This window comes from Rhinatrema bivittatum, chromosome 2, assembly GCF_901001135.1.
Source record: "Rhinatrema bivittatum chromosome 2, aRhiBiv1.1, whole genome shotgun sequence".
Taxonomy (NCBI): Eukaryota; Metazoa; Chordata; class Amphibia; order Gymnophiona; family Rhinatrematidae; genus Rhinatrema; species Rhinatrema bivittatum.
In genome coordinates, this window is record NC_042616.1 from 455,333,656 (window position 1) to 455,351,747 (window position 18,092).

The 18,092-nt window shown below is 47.4% G+C and overlaps 1 protein-coding gene across 16 annotated transcripts in view; it reads right to left on the reverse strand.

Annotated features, from left to right (window-relative positions):
* Positions 1-18,092, reverse strand: part of RBFOX2 (RNA binding fox-1 homolog 2) — a 932,501-nt gene that overhangs the window by 269,740 nt on the left and 644,669 nt on the right. For 14 of the 16 annotated variants that reach the window (XM_029590393.1, XM_029590386.1, XM_029590387.1 and 11 more), the window contains one exon: positions 7,769-7,861. The exons of the other annotated variants lie outside the window; for them this stretch is intronic. In XM_029590393.1, coding sequence (XP_029446253.1) covers positions 7,769-7,861 — 93 coding nt within the window. The remainder of the gene's footprint in view (positions 1-7,768; positions 7,862-18,092) is intronic. 16 annotated transcript variants of the gene reach the window in all.

Genomic DNA, 18,092 nt, shown 5'->3' on the forward strand with positions numbered 1-18,092 from the left:
CTCGGAAATATGTCTTGCTGAACTGATTGCCATGAGAAAAATGGTCTTGAGAGTGACGTCCTTGATGGTAGCCGACCTTAGAGGTTCGAACGGCGAACCACAGAGGACTCGGAGCACCAGATTCAGATTCCACGACGGACAAGGTGGGCGAATCGGAGGCTTCAAGTGTCTCACTCCTTTAAGGAAACGGGAGACGTCTGGATGCGAGGACAGAAACTCCTTATTTCCACTGCGAAGAAAAGCCCCCAAGGCCGCCACCTGAACCCGAAGAGAATTGTAAGCAAGACCCAAATCCAAACCTGCCTGCAAGAAGGAAAGGACTTGTGGCACTGAGGCCTGCATAGGAAGAATGTCATTCGCTCCACACCAATCCTCAAAGACCTTCCAGACTCTAACATAGGTAACAGAGGTGGACATCTTACGTGCTTTCAGTAGCGTTGAAATAACCGGCTCCGGATAACCGCGCCTCCTCAACTGACACCTCTCAAAAGCCAGGCCGCAAGACAGAAGCGATCTGCCTCCTTGAAAAAAATTGGACCCTGGCGTAGAAGACGTGGCAACTGACAGAGACGAAGGGGACCCTCCACCGTCAAATTGCGCAGATCCGCGAACCACGGTCGTCGGGGCCACTCTGGCGCCACAAGGATCACCGGCCCTTGGTGCGCCTCTATCCTGCGGATGACCTTGCCCACGAGGGGCCACGGTGGGAAAACATATAGGAGACAGTGGAGCGGCCAGGGCAGGACCAGCGCGTCCTCGCCCTCAGCGCCGCGTTCCCGCCTGCGGCTGAAGAAGCGGGCGGCCTTTGCATTTCCGGCGGTTGCCATTAGGTCTACGTGCGGTGTTCCCCATCGCCGTACTATTATCCGCATCGCCTGCTGCGAGAGCTCCCACTCTCCAGGATCCAAGTTTTGTTGGCTGAGAAAGTCTGCCTGAACGTTGTCCACTCCCGCTATATGAGAGGCCGCTAGTCGTTGGAGGTGAAGCTCTGCCCACTCCATCAATTTGTCGGTTTCCAGAGAGACCAACCGACTTCTCGTGCCTCCCTGGTGATTGATGTACGCCACTGTAGTCGCATTGTCTGATAGCACCCTGACTGCTTGATGGCGTACTATGGGGAAGAAACCCTGTAACGCCAGACGGACCGCCCTGGTCTCCAAGCGGTTGATGGGCCACTTCGACTGTTCCTCCGTCCATCGACCCTGGATTGAGCTGTCACGACAGACCGCTCCCCAGCCTGTGAGGCTGACGTCCGTGGTGATAATCACCCAATCCGGGTCCTCCAGCAACACCCCCTGAGCTAGGTGCCGCGGTTCCAGTCACCAATGGAGACTGAGGAAGGTTCCTCTCGGAATCGGAAGGATTGCCTGGAAATCTCTCGACACCGGCTGCCACCGGGAGAGTAGGGATCTCTGCAGAGGCCTCAGATGCGCAAATGCCCAATGAACCAGATCGATGGTCGAGGCCATGGTCCCCAGTACCTGCAGGTAGTCCCAGGCAGTGGGCGTCTCGAGCGCCATAAATCCTTGAATCTGCTGACGCAGAGAATGAGCTCTGTCCGGATGCAGAAAAACCCTGGCATTCTTGGTGTCGAAGTGAGCTCCCAGAAAATCCAACGACTGGGACGGGACCAGGCTGCTCTTGGTGAAGTTGACAATCCATCCCAGAGATTGGAGAAGTTGTACCACTCTGTCGACTGCGAGGATACACTGCGCTCGTGACTTTGCACGGATGAGCCAATCGTCTAGGTAAGGATGCACAAGGATGCCTTCCTTGCGCAAGGTTGCCGCCACTACCACCATGATCTTCGTGAAAACCCGTGGAGCTGTGGCCAGGCCAAAGGGAAGAGCGCGAAATTGGAACTGTTGACCCAAAATTTTGAAGCGTAGGTAACGCTGATGAGCTTGACAAATTGGTATGTGGACATACGCCTCCGTGAGATCCAACGAAACCAAGAATTCTCCCGGATGAACTGCCGCTAACACTGAACGGAGTGTCTCCATGCGGAAACGAGGGACTCTGAGGGACCGGTTGACCTGCTTGAGGTCCAGGATAGGACGAAAAGTACCTTCCTTCTTGGGAACCACAAAGTAGATTGAATAATGCCCCCGGCCCAGTTCGGCGGCTGGCACCGGCACTATGGCCCCCAATTGAAGGAGACTATCGCGGGTCTGCTGCACGGCTCCCTGTTTGATTAAGGACCCGCAAGGGGAAAACAGGAACCGGTCCCAAGGAGCGCAAACAAAATCCAAAGCGTAACCGCGTCTTAGAATATCCAGAACCCATTGATCCGACGTGATTTGGACCCACTCTTCCTAGAAGAGAGCAAGGCGACCCCCCAGTCGAGGGACCACCCCGCGGGTCCGTCTGGCATCATTGGGTAGATTTAGCGGATGTACCAGGACCCTGCGCTTCCTTACCCTGGCGGTGCCCACGAAAGGGCTGGTTCCAGGAGTGCGAACGAGAAGAGGGAGCCAGAGGTGGCTGTTGCCTCTGAGGACGCGCTCTCTGCTGGTTACGATGATGGTTTCTGGAGTAATTATATGATCTTGACGAACGGGGTCGATCTTCAGGCAACTTGTGCACCGCGTTCTCATTAAGGGACTTGATGATCTGATCCAAGTCTTCACCAAAAAGATACCTACCCTTAAAAGGAAGGGACCCCAAACGTGTCTTGGAAGAGGAATCAGCCGACCAATTGCGAAGCCAAAGGAGCCGACGCGCTAAGACCGCCGCCACCATGGTTCGGGCTAGGACCCTTAAAAGATCATATAAAGCATCCGCTCCATAGGCAACCACGGCTTCCAGTCTGTCCGCCTGGTGAGCCTCAGCGTCTGGTAAGGACTGGGAGGTGAGAAGCTGCTGCACCCACCAAAGACCCGCTCGCTGTGCGAGGGAACTGCAGATAGCCGCCCGCATCCCTAAGGCCGAGACCTCAAAGATACGCTTGAGGTAAACCTCCAGCTTCCGATCCTGCATATCCTTCAACGCCGTCCCTTCAGTGACAGGAATAGTGGTATGCTTTGTGACCGCTGATACCGCAGAATCTACGGCGGGAACTTTGAGAATTTCCAAAAAATCGGCCGGCAGAGGATACAATTTTTCCATGGCTCTACCGACCCTAAGGTTGGTCTCCGGGGAATCCCATTCCCGAGTGATCAACTGCAAGATCTTGTGATGAGTGGGAAAAGACTTGGCTAGAGGCCGCAGTCCTGCTAGGAGGGGGTCCCCCTTCTTGAGAGCCGGGTCAGGCCCCACCGGAGTTCCGGAGGGGGATCAATATCCATTTCCTGGAGGATGTAGGGAATGAGGTCATCTAACTCCGCCGCTTGGAAGATGCGGAGGACCCTAGGGTCGTCGCCCTCCACTTGGGCCGCCAAGGTGGGGTCATCCACGTCAGGGTCCTGGGATTGTCCTTCCCCCGACGAAGTCTGTATTATCGAAGGTGTCCCGGTAGGGCCACGAGATGTCCCCGCTCCCCTGCCTACTAAAGGGGGGCGAGCCTGAGGGAGGGTCCCACCCAGGAGGGGGGTAAGGACATGGTATCTTGGGGGGAGAGGGTCCCCAGATCCTGAAGGTCGTGTCTCTGCTCTGAAGAAAAGCCCTGTGCATCAGGACTATGAATTCAGGGGAAAAGGCCTGGCATCCTGAGGGGTCACCCACCGGGGAATCCCCCCTCTGCCTACCAGGATTAGACTCGAAGTAAGGGTCCAAAACGGGCCTAGAAGTGGGGAACGGATTATCCGTGTCCTCCTCAGAAAGCGCGGCATCAGAATCTTGCAACAAAATGGCCGCCGTTCCCGCGATGAGAGGGAACGGGACCTGGCGCTTCCTTCCCACGCGGTCTGCAGCTCGAACGTCCTTGTTAGTAGCTGGCACACATTCCCCCTCAGGGAAACAGCCTGAGCACAGACCCTCTTCAGAAAATAATCCAGCCCTGTCGGAGCCCTCACAAGGCGCCGCGGACTGCATCGCCGCAGGGAGAGAGGGGGGGAAGCTCTACAGGTGGCTCGCGCCTAAAATGAGCGCCGACCCGGCAACGGACGCTTGCCGCGGTCCCCCACCGACCTGAAGAAGAACTGACGGGGAATTACCCTCCCAACAGCAGGCGGCCCTGGGGAATGGTGCTTCGCGGGGCCGCAGGTCGAGACGTCGGTCGCTCCCCAAAAGGGAGGGGGGAAAACCTGAGTCAGGAGGGAGAGGCCTGCGCTACCGACTTTCACCTCAGAGAGCCGGAGTCCAAAAAATTGCAGTCTTCTGCTGAAAAAGAAGATGAAACAAAAATACACTTACCCCAACTGAGCCCTGTGAGGAAAATGAGAAAAGAAAGAAAGAAAACAGGCAACAGCCTGTCAGCAAGTCACCAGGCTAGAGAGCGATGAGCCAGCACCAGCGGAGAGCTCTCCCCCTGCTATAAGAGGAGCCTTAGCAAAGTGACCTAAACTGTAAATTTAAAACTTCCTATTTATTTATTTTTTTTTTAAACTTGATCCCCATGAGGAGGTAGCCCTAAGCTAACAAGCTGGGGACCACAAGTCCCCTGCTCACATCTGCTGGAGTCAGAACGTTACTGAGAGCTGTTACAGGGGAGGCGTGGTTATATGGGTCCTCCCCTGGGAATTTTGTGTTCTGACTCCATCTGCTGGACATGGAACATAACCCACCGTCTGAAATGATCCTGGTATGTATAGGGAAACACAGATTCCCCTAAACACACAGGAAGAGACCCCCCCACAGGCGCGTGCACACACGGACTTGTTATAGTCCAGACAACCCAATCAATGTTGGGTACTATGCGCACACAAGCTCATGCAAGCACAGGCTTGCACATACAGCTCAATATGCATATGCACACACTCAGTCTTCTGCAGGCAACAGCAGACCCCTTCTTCAGCCACTGCAGGATGGAGTCCCACAGCAGCACTCTCCATTGGCTGCTATGGGATGGGAACTGTGGCGGCTATCCAGCAGGCCTCTTCTTCTTGTGTAGAGCCTGAGCCCTAATATAGTGTCAATGTAATTTATAGAGAGATTCCCTATGTTTTGTGTTAATTACTTAAAATGAAACATTTGTTTCCATTTTTCTTCAAATTTAAAATTTATAGTTATGGAACGCAACAACCTGAGCAATGCCAGGCATTCCACTAAATATTGAAAACAAAAGCAATAAAAGAAACTCCTTTCCATTCGGTCTAACAGAACCACCTATTGTCTTCTTTCAATTGAGTATTTGGGAATGCACAATTCCCTTCTCTTATTCAGTAAAACAGAATAATCCCCAAGAAACTGATAATGAATCTTTAGCCAAGCAAGCATCCTGATTGACCATCCTTGTAAATTTTAAAATCAAACAAGTGTTTCTGGTAAATCTACTGGTGCTTTAAATAATTTAATAATGGAGATAAGCTGCCAATGAGTTTATTCAGCAGTGGGATGTGTTCAGCTCACTTGACATGTGGCAATATCATGAATCTGTATGGAGTGGGGAAGCTCAAGAGAAACCACACTTGTGGTTTCCGTATATAGAATTTTAACAGATCTCACAGAAGGCAGGCAGTAGTGTCCACCCTGTAAGAATTACAAACATCCTTTTTATGTTGTTAATGTTGAAATTCATAAAACTCAATCTTACAATTCTGCATTTCTTGCCTTTCTACCTCCATATCCCTGGGATAATGCATGTTACCACCAAGGTGAAAAAAAGATGTTACAAATTACAACACACATTGGCAATAATCAGAGAAGTGAATACTATAAACAGGGTGGGTTTTATTAAAGACTAAGAATTTAAATGTATGCTGGGAACACATCTTTTAAAAACCTGTTAGGGAGCAGGGGAAAAAGTTTACTCTCGTTTTAGACTCTGTATTAAAAAAAAAAGTTAACATTTACCAACATAGCTTACAAATAGAAAATATGAATATAAAACAAAACAAACAATGATGAAACCATCATGCAAATATTGCACACCAATAAAATAAAAATAAAAGTCAGAGATGCTAAACCAGAGAGAAGTAGAGATCTAACAATCAGTCATTAACACAGAGCAAATGCTGGGGAGTTAAGTCTGAACAGCACAAAGCAACAAACAGCACTAATCAATGAAAGAAAGGGAAAAAAACAGTGGAAATGGCAAGAATCAATCAGAAACATTCAGTCGGCAAAGGAGGAATCAAGAGCTCCAGAGTGAGGTAAGAAAGCAATCAGAGTGCTTACACAAACAGAAAAGTTTATGTGAGAAGAGAGAGAAAAGGAAGTGCATATTAACTAAAGGGGTTGCATTAAAAACAGCCAAACTGGAATCAAGTCACTCTGAGTAAGATGTGCAGGAGGGGATTCAAAAATTAAAAGTAAATAAGATCACCAACCAATCTGCTAGAAAATAATGATCAAATCAGGCAGCTGCTAATTAAAAGCGGTCAGAGAAAAAAAGAAAAAAAAAATCACAAAACAGCAGCAGGATGGGTAGTTGCAAAGGGAAAAATAAAACAAAAAAATAAAAACCAAATCAAATGGTAGGTGGATGTCCTTTTTGTTTTTGGCACAGTTTCTTCTTGGATGTGTTGGAGTTTCACTTACCGCCCAAACTGCACCGTTGCCAGCGAGCTTGAACAGATTACCTCATGGAAACAGAGTGACTCAACGGAGGGGCCTAAACACTTAAGCTGCCAACCAATCAAACAAAAAGAAAAAGAAAAAAGGGAAATATAAAAGCAAAACAAAGAAAAAGAAAAATGCAAACATCTTACTCAAAAAGGCTGATTTATTTTATTTCAAATAGTGTCTAATTCGGGGGCAGTTAGCGTTGCATAGCATACAAGAAAGAAATGGGGCCTCATCCAGGGTGGTTATCTTAATATGCTCCCCTGATTCTTCCAAAAAAGTAAACTTTGCAATCTTATGAAAAATGTGACTTTTCCCACATATCACAGGAAACCTTATCATATGCAAAGCTAGTTTTGCTTTTAATTAAAAAAAAAAAATTGTTATACATTCTGATTTGTACCCTGCCTTTAACTAGAGAAGAGAGAATTATAAACAAATGTCTTTCTTTAAATGTGTGGGATGGCTGGGAGATAGGAAAGAGGGTGGGATGGGGAGCACAGCGTCTCTGACCTGGAAATAAGGGGAAATGAAGCTTCAGAATTCAAAGGAAAGGGGAGAGAAAAAATCCTAATGGAAAATGGCAACAAGACAACCAGATTTTTTTTTTTTTTTTAACAAAGGAATGTTCATCACATTCATTTTAGAAGTGATGTATTCTGACTGTAAAATGAGTACTAGAAAATGATAAATTTTCAATAGCTATATTTACTAGTTTTCCTATCAGCAAAGTCTTGCAAGCATGGGTGCTTTCAGCACAGAAAGAAAAAGTAAGCAAGCTGCCATACTGATGTGCCAGAAATGATCAAATGTTCTCTTTATGTTTCTAACTAATGGAAAACTAGTAAAAATTGTCAGTAGCTACTTTATTAGTCAATGATAATAAGGTTGTGGCCATAACATGTGTGTGATCTTTCTGCTGAAATGGACCTTAAGAGGTTCTACAAGAGGAGGAAAAAAAAAATAAAACCCCTCAAAGCTTTTCCTTTGCGGAGAGAAATTTTTTTTTACACTGCAAACAATGGAAGGAAATGCACAAAAAGACACACACACGCGCACACACAAGATGAAAAGGGATAGTGAAATCAGTGAAAGGAAGACACCAACAAAAAAAAAAAGAAAAGAAAATGAGAGAAAAGAGAAATCTGAATTATTGAACATGCACCTCAATTTTACGACCCTCTACCACCGTGCTGTGCAATTTCTCCCGGGCCCTGTCGGCATCCGCACTAGTTTCAAAAGTTACGAAACCGAATCCCTGCATGCAGTGGGAAAAGGGAAGACACATGCACATTCGTTAAATGGAAATACTGACCAAAAAGAGAGCAAAAAAATAGAAGTACATTTCACAGTACAAGATTCAATACATCAGCTCAAGTCAGCAAATTATTTTCCCAGTGATACTGTTGAATACATGCAAATGTTTTGTTTTTTTAAATCTAAGTATCTATATATCTAGAAGAGAAAAGAAACTAAAACAAAACACACATCAAACTATAATAAAAAAGCAACTGAGACCAGACAAAAAATAAGGCTCAAGTTAATCAAGCAAATTATATTCTTGAGTTCTCATTATTGTAACTCTAGATTAAAGATTACCTATCAGTTATCCCCTTAAATTTGAAAAAAACAAAACAAAACAACTTTTATCAATTGTTGAATCCATCAAATTTAACAGAGCCACTTGTGTATGTGTCTGTACTTGAATAACAGGTCAGGATAAAGGTGCACTGGATTAAGCAAAGAGTATACTTAGTAATGAAAGGGAAGTCAGAGAACAACTGGGTCTATAGCACTGCAGCATGAAGTTTGTTGGGCAAACTTCGTGGGTCTTTCAGTCATCTGCCATCATGTTCTGGTTGTGCATAAGATCTCTATACTAGAACAATAGGAGATGCTCCAGGTCAGGACTGATGAGCACTGGCAAAACTGTGTGGTCAGGAGTGATGTGCATTGTCAGAACTAGAATTATACAGGGAGGAACACTGCAGAGGCGGAGGTTTTGCCTATTATCAGTTCTTCACATTTGTAAGCACTAAAATCTCACTGAAATAAATGCAGGTGACATTTATCCATGATTATATAAAGTGCTAATACAATATTTATTGCTTAAAAAGAAAATCAACAATTAAACTAAAAATAGGAGCAAGAGGCTAAGATTCTGGTGATGTAATGGAAACTCCAGATATCTATCAAAGTAGAGAACAGTAAACAGTAAGAGCTGCTCTCATTTCTCTCTCTCTTCTTTCTTCCCTCTCTATTTCCTCCAGCCTCTTTGCTTTTGTTTGTTCCCTCCTTCTCTCTCCCTCCTACTCTTTTCCTTGGAACCTCTTCCCACTATTGCTAACTACATCTATTTTTGGCAGGGCCCGCACTGGCTACAGCTACATGTTCTCTTCTGGAGACCAGGTCAGCCTGATTTCCCCTCCTCCAAAGGCTCTCCGAGAGTTATTTCTTAAATTAAAAAATAACAATTAACTTTGGATTTCTAGTTCAACTTTTGTGGCTGGACAGCTATTTCAAAGTGGCTTACAATAGTTGAGAGTAAGATTTTAATTTTATAAGCAAATTTTAAATTACAAACCTTGTAGGTTTTAGGTGCTAAGTTATTATAAGTAAAGGAAGGTAGCTTTACATTTCCTCTACATTCGTTTCCTCCGCTGGTGACTTGCTTGGTGCAGCATGCCCTCACTACTTAATGTGGCTAGTGATATGTTCAGTGAAAAGAAAGCAGAGTTGCTTACCTGTAACAGGTGTTCTCACAGGACAGTAGGATGTTAAGTCCTCACATATGGGTAACATCATCAAATGGAGCCTGTCATGGAACACTTTTGTCAAAGTTTCTAGAACTTTGACTGGCACACTGAGCATGCCCAGCATGCCACTAACCCTGTGGCCACACGAGGTCCCCCTTCAGTCTCATTTGTAGCAAAAAGTACGAGTGAAAAATAAAATAAGAAAATGGTATCGAACCTAACTCCGCGGGGTGGCAGGCGGGTTTCATGAGGACTTACATCCTGCTGTCCTGGGAGAACACCTGTTACAGGTAAGCAACTCTGCTTTCTCCCAGGGCAAGCAGGATGGTAGTCCTCACATATGGGTGAATAGCGAGCTACAGGATGCCCGAAATAGTCAACCAAGTAGCATCCAATGGGGTAGATTTTCAAAGGGATACACGCGTACCCCCCGAAAACCTACCCCAAACCTCCCCTGCGCGCCGAGCCTATTTTGCAAAGGCTCGGCGGAGCGCGCGCAAGCCCCGAAGTTTGCAAAAAGGGGTGGTCGGAGGCGTGGCCGAGTGCCCCGACGGCGCGCGTAAGTTACTACTGCCCGGAGGCAGTAGTAACTTCTCTGATAAAGGTGGTGGGGGGGGTGTCTAGATAGGGGGGGTGGGTTAGGTAGGGGAAGGTGCGCGGGGGTAGAAAGAAAGTTCCCTCCGAGGCCGCTCCGATTTCGGAGCGGCCTCGGAGGGAATGGGCAGCACGCGCAGGGCTCGGCGCGCGCAAGTTGCACAAATATGCACCCCTTGCACGTGCCGACCCCGGATTTTATAAGATACGCGCGGCTACGTGCGTATCTTATAAAATCCAGCATACTTTTGTTCGCGCCTGGTGCGCGAACAAAAGTACGCGCGTGTGTATGTTTTTAAAATCTACCTCAAAATGTGCAACCGGCACAACAAGGGTGCTGTTGGTTATGAAGGGCAGCCTGAAATTCACAAGTGAGCTGTAGGTAGGAAGAGTTGGATTTCTAAACTGGAAACAAATTACACAGGACAGACTGGCCAAAGACGCTGTCCTGCCTGCCAGCCTTGTCAAGACAGTAATCAGGTGCGAAGGTATGGAGAGAGCTTCAAGTCGCAGCTCTGCAGATGTCGGCAATGGGAACGGAATGGAAGTGCGCTACTGACGTTGCCATGGCTGACTGAATGCACTTTCATGCGTCCCGTAGCGGAAGGCCTGCTTGCTGGTAGCAGAAGGAAATATAGTTCTTCAACCAGGTGGACAGGGTCTGCTTGCCCACTGCAACTCTGAGTCTGTTTTTATTAAAGGAGACAAAGATTTGGGTGGACTGCCTATGAGCTGCAGTGCGGTCTATGTAAAATGCAAGCGCAAGTTTACAATCCAAGGAGTTCAGGGCCCACTCACCTGGGTGTGAGTGGGGCCTCGGGGAAAAAAGGTGGGCAGTATTATGGATTGATTCAAGTGGAAATCAGACACTACCTTTGGCAAGATTTTAGGGTGAGTGTGAAGCAATTCCCGGTCATGGAGAAATCTCGTATAAGGTGGGTATGTTACTAGTGCCTAGAGCTCACTGACTCTACGAGCTGATGTAATAGCCACTAGGAAAATAATTTTCCAAGTGAGATGTCGCAGCTCGCAGGAATTCAGGGGCTCGAATGGAGATCGCATGAGCCTTGCCAGGACAACATTGAGGTCCCAGGCCGCAATTGGGGGACGCAGTGGAGGCTTTAGTTGTATTAAGTCTCTCATAAAGCGCCCTACAAGGGGTTGCGCCGAAATTGGGGCCCCCCTATACCTTTGTGGTAAGCGGCTATAGCACTTACATGTACCTGGTTGGAGGAGGTCTGTAGGCCAGTCTCTGAGAGGTGCCAGACGTAGTCCAGGAGCCTTGGTGTGGGGCAAGAGAAGGGATCTAGACCTTTCGGCGTACACCATAAGGAGAACCTGTTCCACTTGGAGTGGTAAGTTTTCCTAGTAGAAGGTTTTCATGAAGCTATGAGGATCTGGGAGACATCACTGGAAAGGTCAAGAGATTGCAAAATCAACCTTTCAACATCCAGGCTGTCAGAGACAGAGACTGGAGGTTCGGATGACGTAACGTGCCCTGGTTCTGCGTTATGAGAGTTGGCGCCGTGCCCAGGCGAAGAGGCTGCTGGACCAAGAGGTCGCGAAGAATGGGAAACCAAACTTGGCATGGCCAATACGGGGCTATGAGGATCATTGTGCCCCAGTCCTGACGTAACTTCACGAAAGTCTTGCTGATGAGTGGAGTAGGAGGGTACGCGTACAGCAGACCAGTGCTCCATGAATGGGCAAAGGCATCCATCATTGGTGTCTTGTAGCTGCGGTTGTGAAAAGTCGCAAAGAGGTCAATGTCTGGGCGACCCCACTGGTGGAAAATCCTGCTTGCCACAGAGGAGTCCAGGGACCATTCATGGGGATGAAAGGTCCGGCTGAGACGGTCTGCCATCACATACTTTGTGCCTGCCAGGTAGGTGGCTCTCAGTAGCATGGAATGAAAGGGCCCAGGCCCAGATCTGTGGCACCTCTTGGCAAAGCAGATAAGAGCCTGTGCCCCCCTGCTTGTTGAGATACCACATTGCTACCTGGTTGTCTGTTTGAATTAGGATTAACTTGTTGAATAGGCAATCCTGTAATGCGAATAGGGCATACCGTATCGCCCGGAGCTCCAGAAAATTTATTTATTTATAACTTTTATATACCGACATTCAAATGAATATCACATCGGTTCACATACAACTGGGAAGTCAAAAAACTAGTAGAGAGAAAGGAAGAATAAAAAGTTACAATTAACAGGGAATCATAAGGAACTGGGTGAGAAAGCGGAACGGTCTAAGGGGCCAAGTTATCTGATGGTCCGCTTCCGCCCTGGTCCAGGTTCCTTGTGTTTGCAATCTGCTGATGTGGGCTCCCCAATCCAGGTTGGAGGCATCCGTGGTCAACGTTATTTGTGGTTCTGGTGGTTGGAAGGGTAGTCCTGTTCGTAAATTGGACTCCCGTGTCCACTAAGCTAGTGAGTGACGAAGCTGGCTGGTTACCTGGACGACCTGTGACAAGTGTTGAGTGGCTTGGGACCACTGGGATTTTAAAATCCATTGTGCTACCCTCATGGCAAGTCAAGCCATTGGGGTGACGTGAACTGCGGATGCCATGTATCCTAGCAAGGTTAGGAGCAGACGAGCTGATGCTGTCTGATGACTTTGTACTGTTTTGGCCAAGATGGACAGTGTCTTTGCGCTGTCCTCTGGGAGGCCGTTCTGGCCACGGTGGTGTTTAGATCTGCTCCGATGAAAGAGTTTGCGTGATGGAGTGAGATGGGATTTGGGATAGTTTATCAGAAATCCTAACGACTGAAGCAGCTGTATGGTAAGATGGAGGGAGTGAAGTGCTCCTTCCCTGGATGGACTTCTGAGTAGCCAGCAGTCCAGATATGGGTAGACGTGGATATTTTCCCGTCTCAGTTGTGTTGCCATGACTGCCAGACACTTTGTGAATACTCGAGGTGCCAAGGCAAGGCCAAACAGTAGCACTCTGTACTGGAAGTGTTTGTGTCCCACTACGAATCAAAGGTATTTGCGATGAGGAGGGAATATTGCTATATAGGTGTAAGCATCCTGAAGATCTAAAGAGCAGAGCCAATTTCCCTGCTGCAGAAGTGGAAGCATGGTCCCCAAGGAAACCATCCTGAACCGCTCCTTGCAAAGTTATTTGTTTAAAGTGCGGAGGTCCAAGATAGGACAAATGCCGTTGGTTTTTTTCAGGATTAGAAAGCATCGAGAGTAGATCCCCCTTCCTCGTTTCATTCGGAGAACCAGTTCTTCGGCTCTGGACTGCAGTAGGAGAGATAGTTCTGCTTCGAGGAGCACTGTGTGATGGTTTAGGCTGTGCTCTTGCCCTGGAGGAGAGTCTGGTGGTACAGCAAGGAAATTTAGGTGATAGCCATGGGTCACTATAGACAGTACCCATCGGTCGGTGGTGACCGAATGCCATTTGTTTGCAAAGGCGGTCTCCCACCGGTAGAGGGTCTGGGGGGTGCATTGGAGGTTGACTGCTGTTCTCTAGAAAGGAGTCAAAACCCCGCTGCAGGAGCAGTCTGGGGGGGGGGGCTGGCTGTACTCTAGGGGTTCTGTGCTGACGAGGTTGGCCTCTGTAAGAGGGTCTGGCCATCCTAGCACGGGATGGAGTAGGGTAATACCTGCGTGGCTTGTAGGTTAGATTCCTGGTATCCCGTCGAATGGCTCTTCGAGCCATAGCCGAGGTATCTGAGGTGACAGTGGACAGTTGGCGCAGGGTTTCATGGTGATCCTTGAGCTGCGCTACCGCCTCTTGAATCTTGTCACCAAATAAATTGTTCCCTGTGCAGGGAAGGTCAGCTAATTTGTCTTGAACCTCTGGTCGGAGGTCAGAGGCTTTAAGCCAAGCCCAGCGCCTGGCACTAAATGTCAGCTGCTGAGACTTTGGATGCAGTTTCGAAAACATCGTAGGCTGCCCTGACCTCATGCTTACCAGCCTCCAATCCTTTTTGTAGGATGGCAGTCAAGCCCTCTTGAAACTGTTCAGGTAAGGTCTCCGAGAAATCCTGGACTTGCTTCCAAAGATTTCTGCTATATTGGGTCATGTAAAGCTGGTAGGCCACTATACGAGCCATTAGCATTGACCTTTGGAATACTCTGCGGCCTAAGGCATCTAATGCCTTTTGCTCTTTCCCAGGTGGGGCAGAGGAGTTAGGCCGGGATCTCTTAGCTTTCTTTTGAACTGAATCCACCACTACAGATTGGAGGGGCAATTGGCTCGTGTGAAAACCTGGGGTTTGTTGTACCAGGTATGTAGTGTCAGTCTGTTTACTGGGGGGCACAGTTCCCAGAAGTGGGAGCAGAGGTCATGAAAAACTTCGTGGACAGGAACAGCCATTATCTCTTTTGGAGCATCCACAAATTGCAGTACCTCAGCATGTGTCTGGCATCCTCTCCGATTCTAATTTAAATGGAATAGTCTCAGACATCTCCTTGACAAAGCTGGCAAAGGAGAGGACCTCTGGAGGGGAGTGGCACCTTTCCTCCAGGGGTGAAGACTCTGAAAGAATTTCCTCAGAAGCTTGTGAGGAGTGTTCAGAGGAAGCATCATCCCATGGGTTATATGGGGACTCTCCTTCACCAACCGGGTCTTCAGACGGAGGAAGGAAGCCTTATCCAGATGGGCAGGAGGGCCACACCGGTGGATGGTGAGGAAGCACAGAGATAGGCAGCACTGGCGCTGAGGGCATTGGGGCCATCGATGGGCATTGAGGCACCGACAGACCTGAAGGTCCTGGAACTGGTTCTGGCACTGGTGGTTCCCGGACAGGAGATGAGACATGGGCTGCATCTTCTTCCTCCGAAGAAACCGGAATCTATATCGATACAGGGAGGGATCGGTGATTGGCTGGGTGCCGATAGACCTTAGGGAATGGGCACCGATGAGGGTGCCCAAACGGTCGAGGAGCGGAGACAACATTGAGGTCTCCTGTTCCGGCAACGGTATGGGAGCTGGCGCCAGTGGCGAAGGGGGAAGGGCAGTCAGCAATGCCTCTTGGACCATGCGGTCCAATTCCTCCTGAAAGACCAGCATGGCTAGTGCAGCACCTGGGGTAGGAGGCAGGCTAGGCATTACTGGAACCTCCACCGGAGTCCGTGGAGGCTCAGTACCCGGCACTGATATCGGTGGGGAACGCCTCGGGGTCCCAGGTCCAGGAGGATGGGGGGCTCCTCTCCTCGGGCCCTTTTTGAAGGCGGCTCAGCCAAGGTCAATGCCGCTACAGTGTCGATGCCAGCACTGGATGGGGATGTACATCTGTGCTGGTGATGATGCTTTTCTTGGTGCTTGGCCTGGTCCTTCTCCGGCGCCAAGGATGACGATGCATAAGTTCTGGATGGAAAGACGTCGATGACTGATGGCCACCCGCTCCTCAATCCTTCTGAGATGTCGATGGAGAGGGGTCCGAAAACGATGGAACCTTTGGCTCGGTGCGCTTTTACCTGGAGTTGAAGGAGAAGTGCTCTTGGAGGCAAACAAGTGCTCCATCTTCTCCAGTTGGGCGCAGTGACATTTGGGGGTCATCTGTTCACAACTTGGGCACTGACGGACGTCATGGGAAGGTCCAAGGCATAGTACGTAGACATCATGCGAGTCCATTATGGACATAGTCCTTGGACACTCGGGGCATTTCTGAAAACCGGTCGCCATGTTAGAAAAAAGGGCACGCGGTCTGTGGCAGTTGGGCACAGAGTATTACACTCCTGGGAACAGACTGCAAAAAAACACGATACTGACTTACCTAAGCATCGGAGGAAGTTGGTGCGCAATGGGGGACCCCGGTGACAGGGAAAAATCGAAGAAAACGTCGAAAAATTCCGTGAGGAAAATATAAACAAGTTTGCTTACCGTAAATGTTGTTTCCGTAGATAGCAGGATGAATTAGCCATGCTGTCCTGGGATCTGTCAATCAGGTCCTCCTGGACCTGATTGACAGATCCCAGGACAGATCCCAGGACAGATCCCAGGACAGATCCCAGGACAGATCCCAGGACAGATCCCAGGACAGATCCCAGGACAGCATGGCTAATTCATCCCTGCTATCAACGGGAAAGAGAGAATTCTCTCAGAGCTCCTAAACACCGTGAGGCAACTGCTGCATGGAAAAAAAAATAAAAGACACTGAGGGGGGACCCTGTGTGGCCACAGGGTTAGTGGCATGCCGGGCATGCTCAGTTCTAGAAACTTTGACAAAAGTGTTCCATGACAGGGCTCCATCTGATGATGTCACCCATATGTGAGGACTACCATCCTGCTTGCCCTGGGAGAAATATCATCTCTATGATTAAGTAAGCCCAGTGAAATCAGATTTTCACTTGGCGGATAAAACAGTACTTTAAAGACCACTACTTCAAAAACAGAACAAATTGCTGGAGAGTTTAAATGTATAATTTGATTTAAATGTATAAAAGATTAGTAAAATAAATTCATGCTATTATGTATTAATACTAATTGAGTGCTTTTATCCAATGCACTCTGTAAATTAAACAGAATGGTATGATACAGTTAAAACAAGGTAGAGTGAAAGTGAAAAAGAATGGAAAAGAGGTGGGGAAAGGGAAAAAAGAATAAACCAGAGTAGCAGGAGTGCATCTTGCCAAAGTATGGTGAAAGGGGAGAATGTGTGCAAATGTGAACACAAGCGCATGGAACAGCAAAGGAGATGTACAGGCTGGGGCTTAACATCTGTAGCCAATACCCTCTCCTTCACAGGCAGGCAATACAGCACTGTTCTATTATTTGGAACTGGTGATCCATGGCACCCTTTCGTTATTGCTTTAAAAATGACATCTGGATTTTGGTCATTATCAGAAATGTCACCAAATATTTTTATGTTCAATATTTTTATTGAGTGATACAAATGCAACAAAACTGTCAATACCACAACATGGTAGCCACCCAAGATGCTCATAGTGAAAGATACAAACGCCCATATAGGCAGGAACCATAACAAACACTCCAACATTTTTCCGGATGTGAATTACCCCCCCCCCCCCACCACCCCGCTCAAGTCCTATCGCCTTGGTAAAGAAAGTCCGGGAATGTCCCCGCCGACAGTCATCCATTCAGCACCAAGCTACGAGCCCTGTGGGGTAAACGTTGCAAATATAGGTCCCAAGTGTGTAGAAAAAGACGGCGTTGTTTCAGTGATGTCACCAAATATTTAAGAAAAAAAATATTAGGTTCACTTTTAAATACCTAGTCAGAAGATAAAAAAAAAAAAAAAAAGAAAAAAGTTTTAAATGAGATGCATGTCTCAATCTTAGGATTCTTACCTGTAAGACATGACTTTTTCCTATGGGAATTTTTATTCATTTATACTCTATAGCACAGGAGTATTCATGATTAGTTTTCTAATGACTTGTAAAGATACACAACCAACACTGCCCCTCCTACAATCAGTTTGCCTGTAGGTTATCTATGTTCAGCTGTAGTCAACCTTTCAATACAAATGCAGACTGTAAGCTCTCTGTGTACAGGAAAATTACCCTACTGTACCTAATGCCTTGAGCTACAAAGAAAAGGCATGAACTAATTTAAATAAATAAATAATTACAGTGGCATACATGCAGGCTTCCAATGACAGAACAGTGGTACGGGTTAGATTTATGCTGGTGGGACAAAGTAGGCAGAGTTTCAGAAACATGATACAGCCTCAGGCATCTGTGGTGAAGAGATTGTGTTTGAAGAACAGATTTGGGAAGACCCTGCCCCATCAACCCTCCCTTGAAATGAGGTATGGTTGTGGGCACTGACTGAAACTGTCCTATATTTCCATTTGATCTTGAATTCTGCAGTATTATAAATAAGTGTAAGAATGAGCCGAGGTATTCCAAATCAAATACAGAAACCAATCAACTTAAAAGGAAAACCAAAGATGCAAATTTGAACTTTTCCCTCACAGAAGAGTGTGCAAAACAATTTTCTAAGGGATTGCACAGGGACAAATCAAAACCAGAAGTGTCTTCTGAGGGCTGGCCAGAACATAAAAATAAAAAATACTCAAATAAAAGCAAAAACAGAGGCACCTTTTGGAAACATTGTTATAGTTTCTTACAACCACAAAGGTGAAAAAAATGTAGGCAGGAAAATGCTCTCAAATTATTTTTTGTTAGTTCTAGACAATCTGGACTATGAAGGCTCTAGTACCAC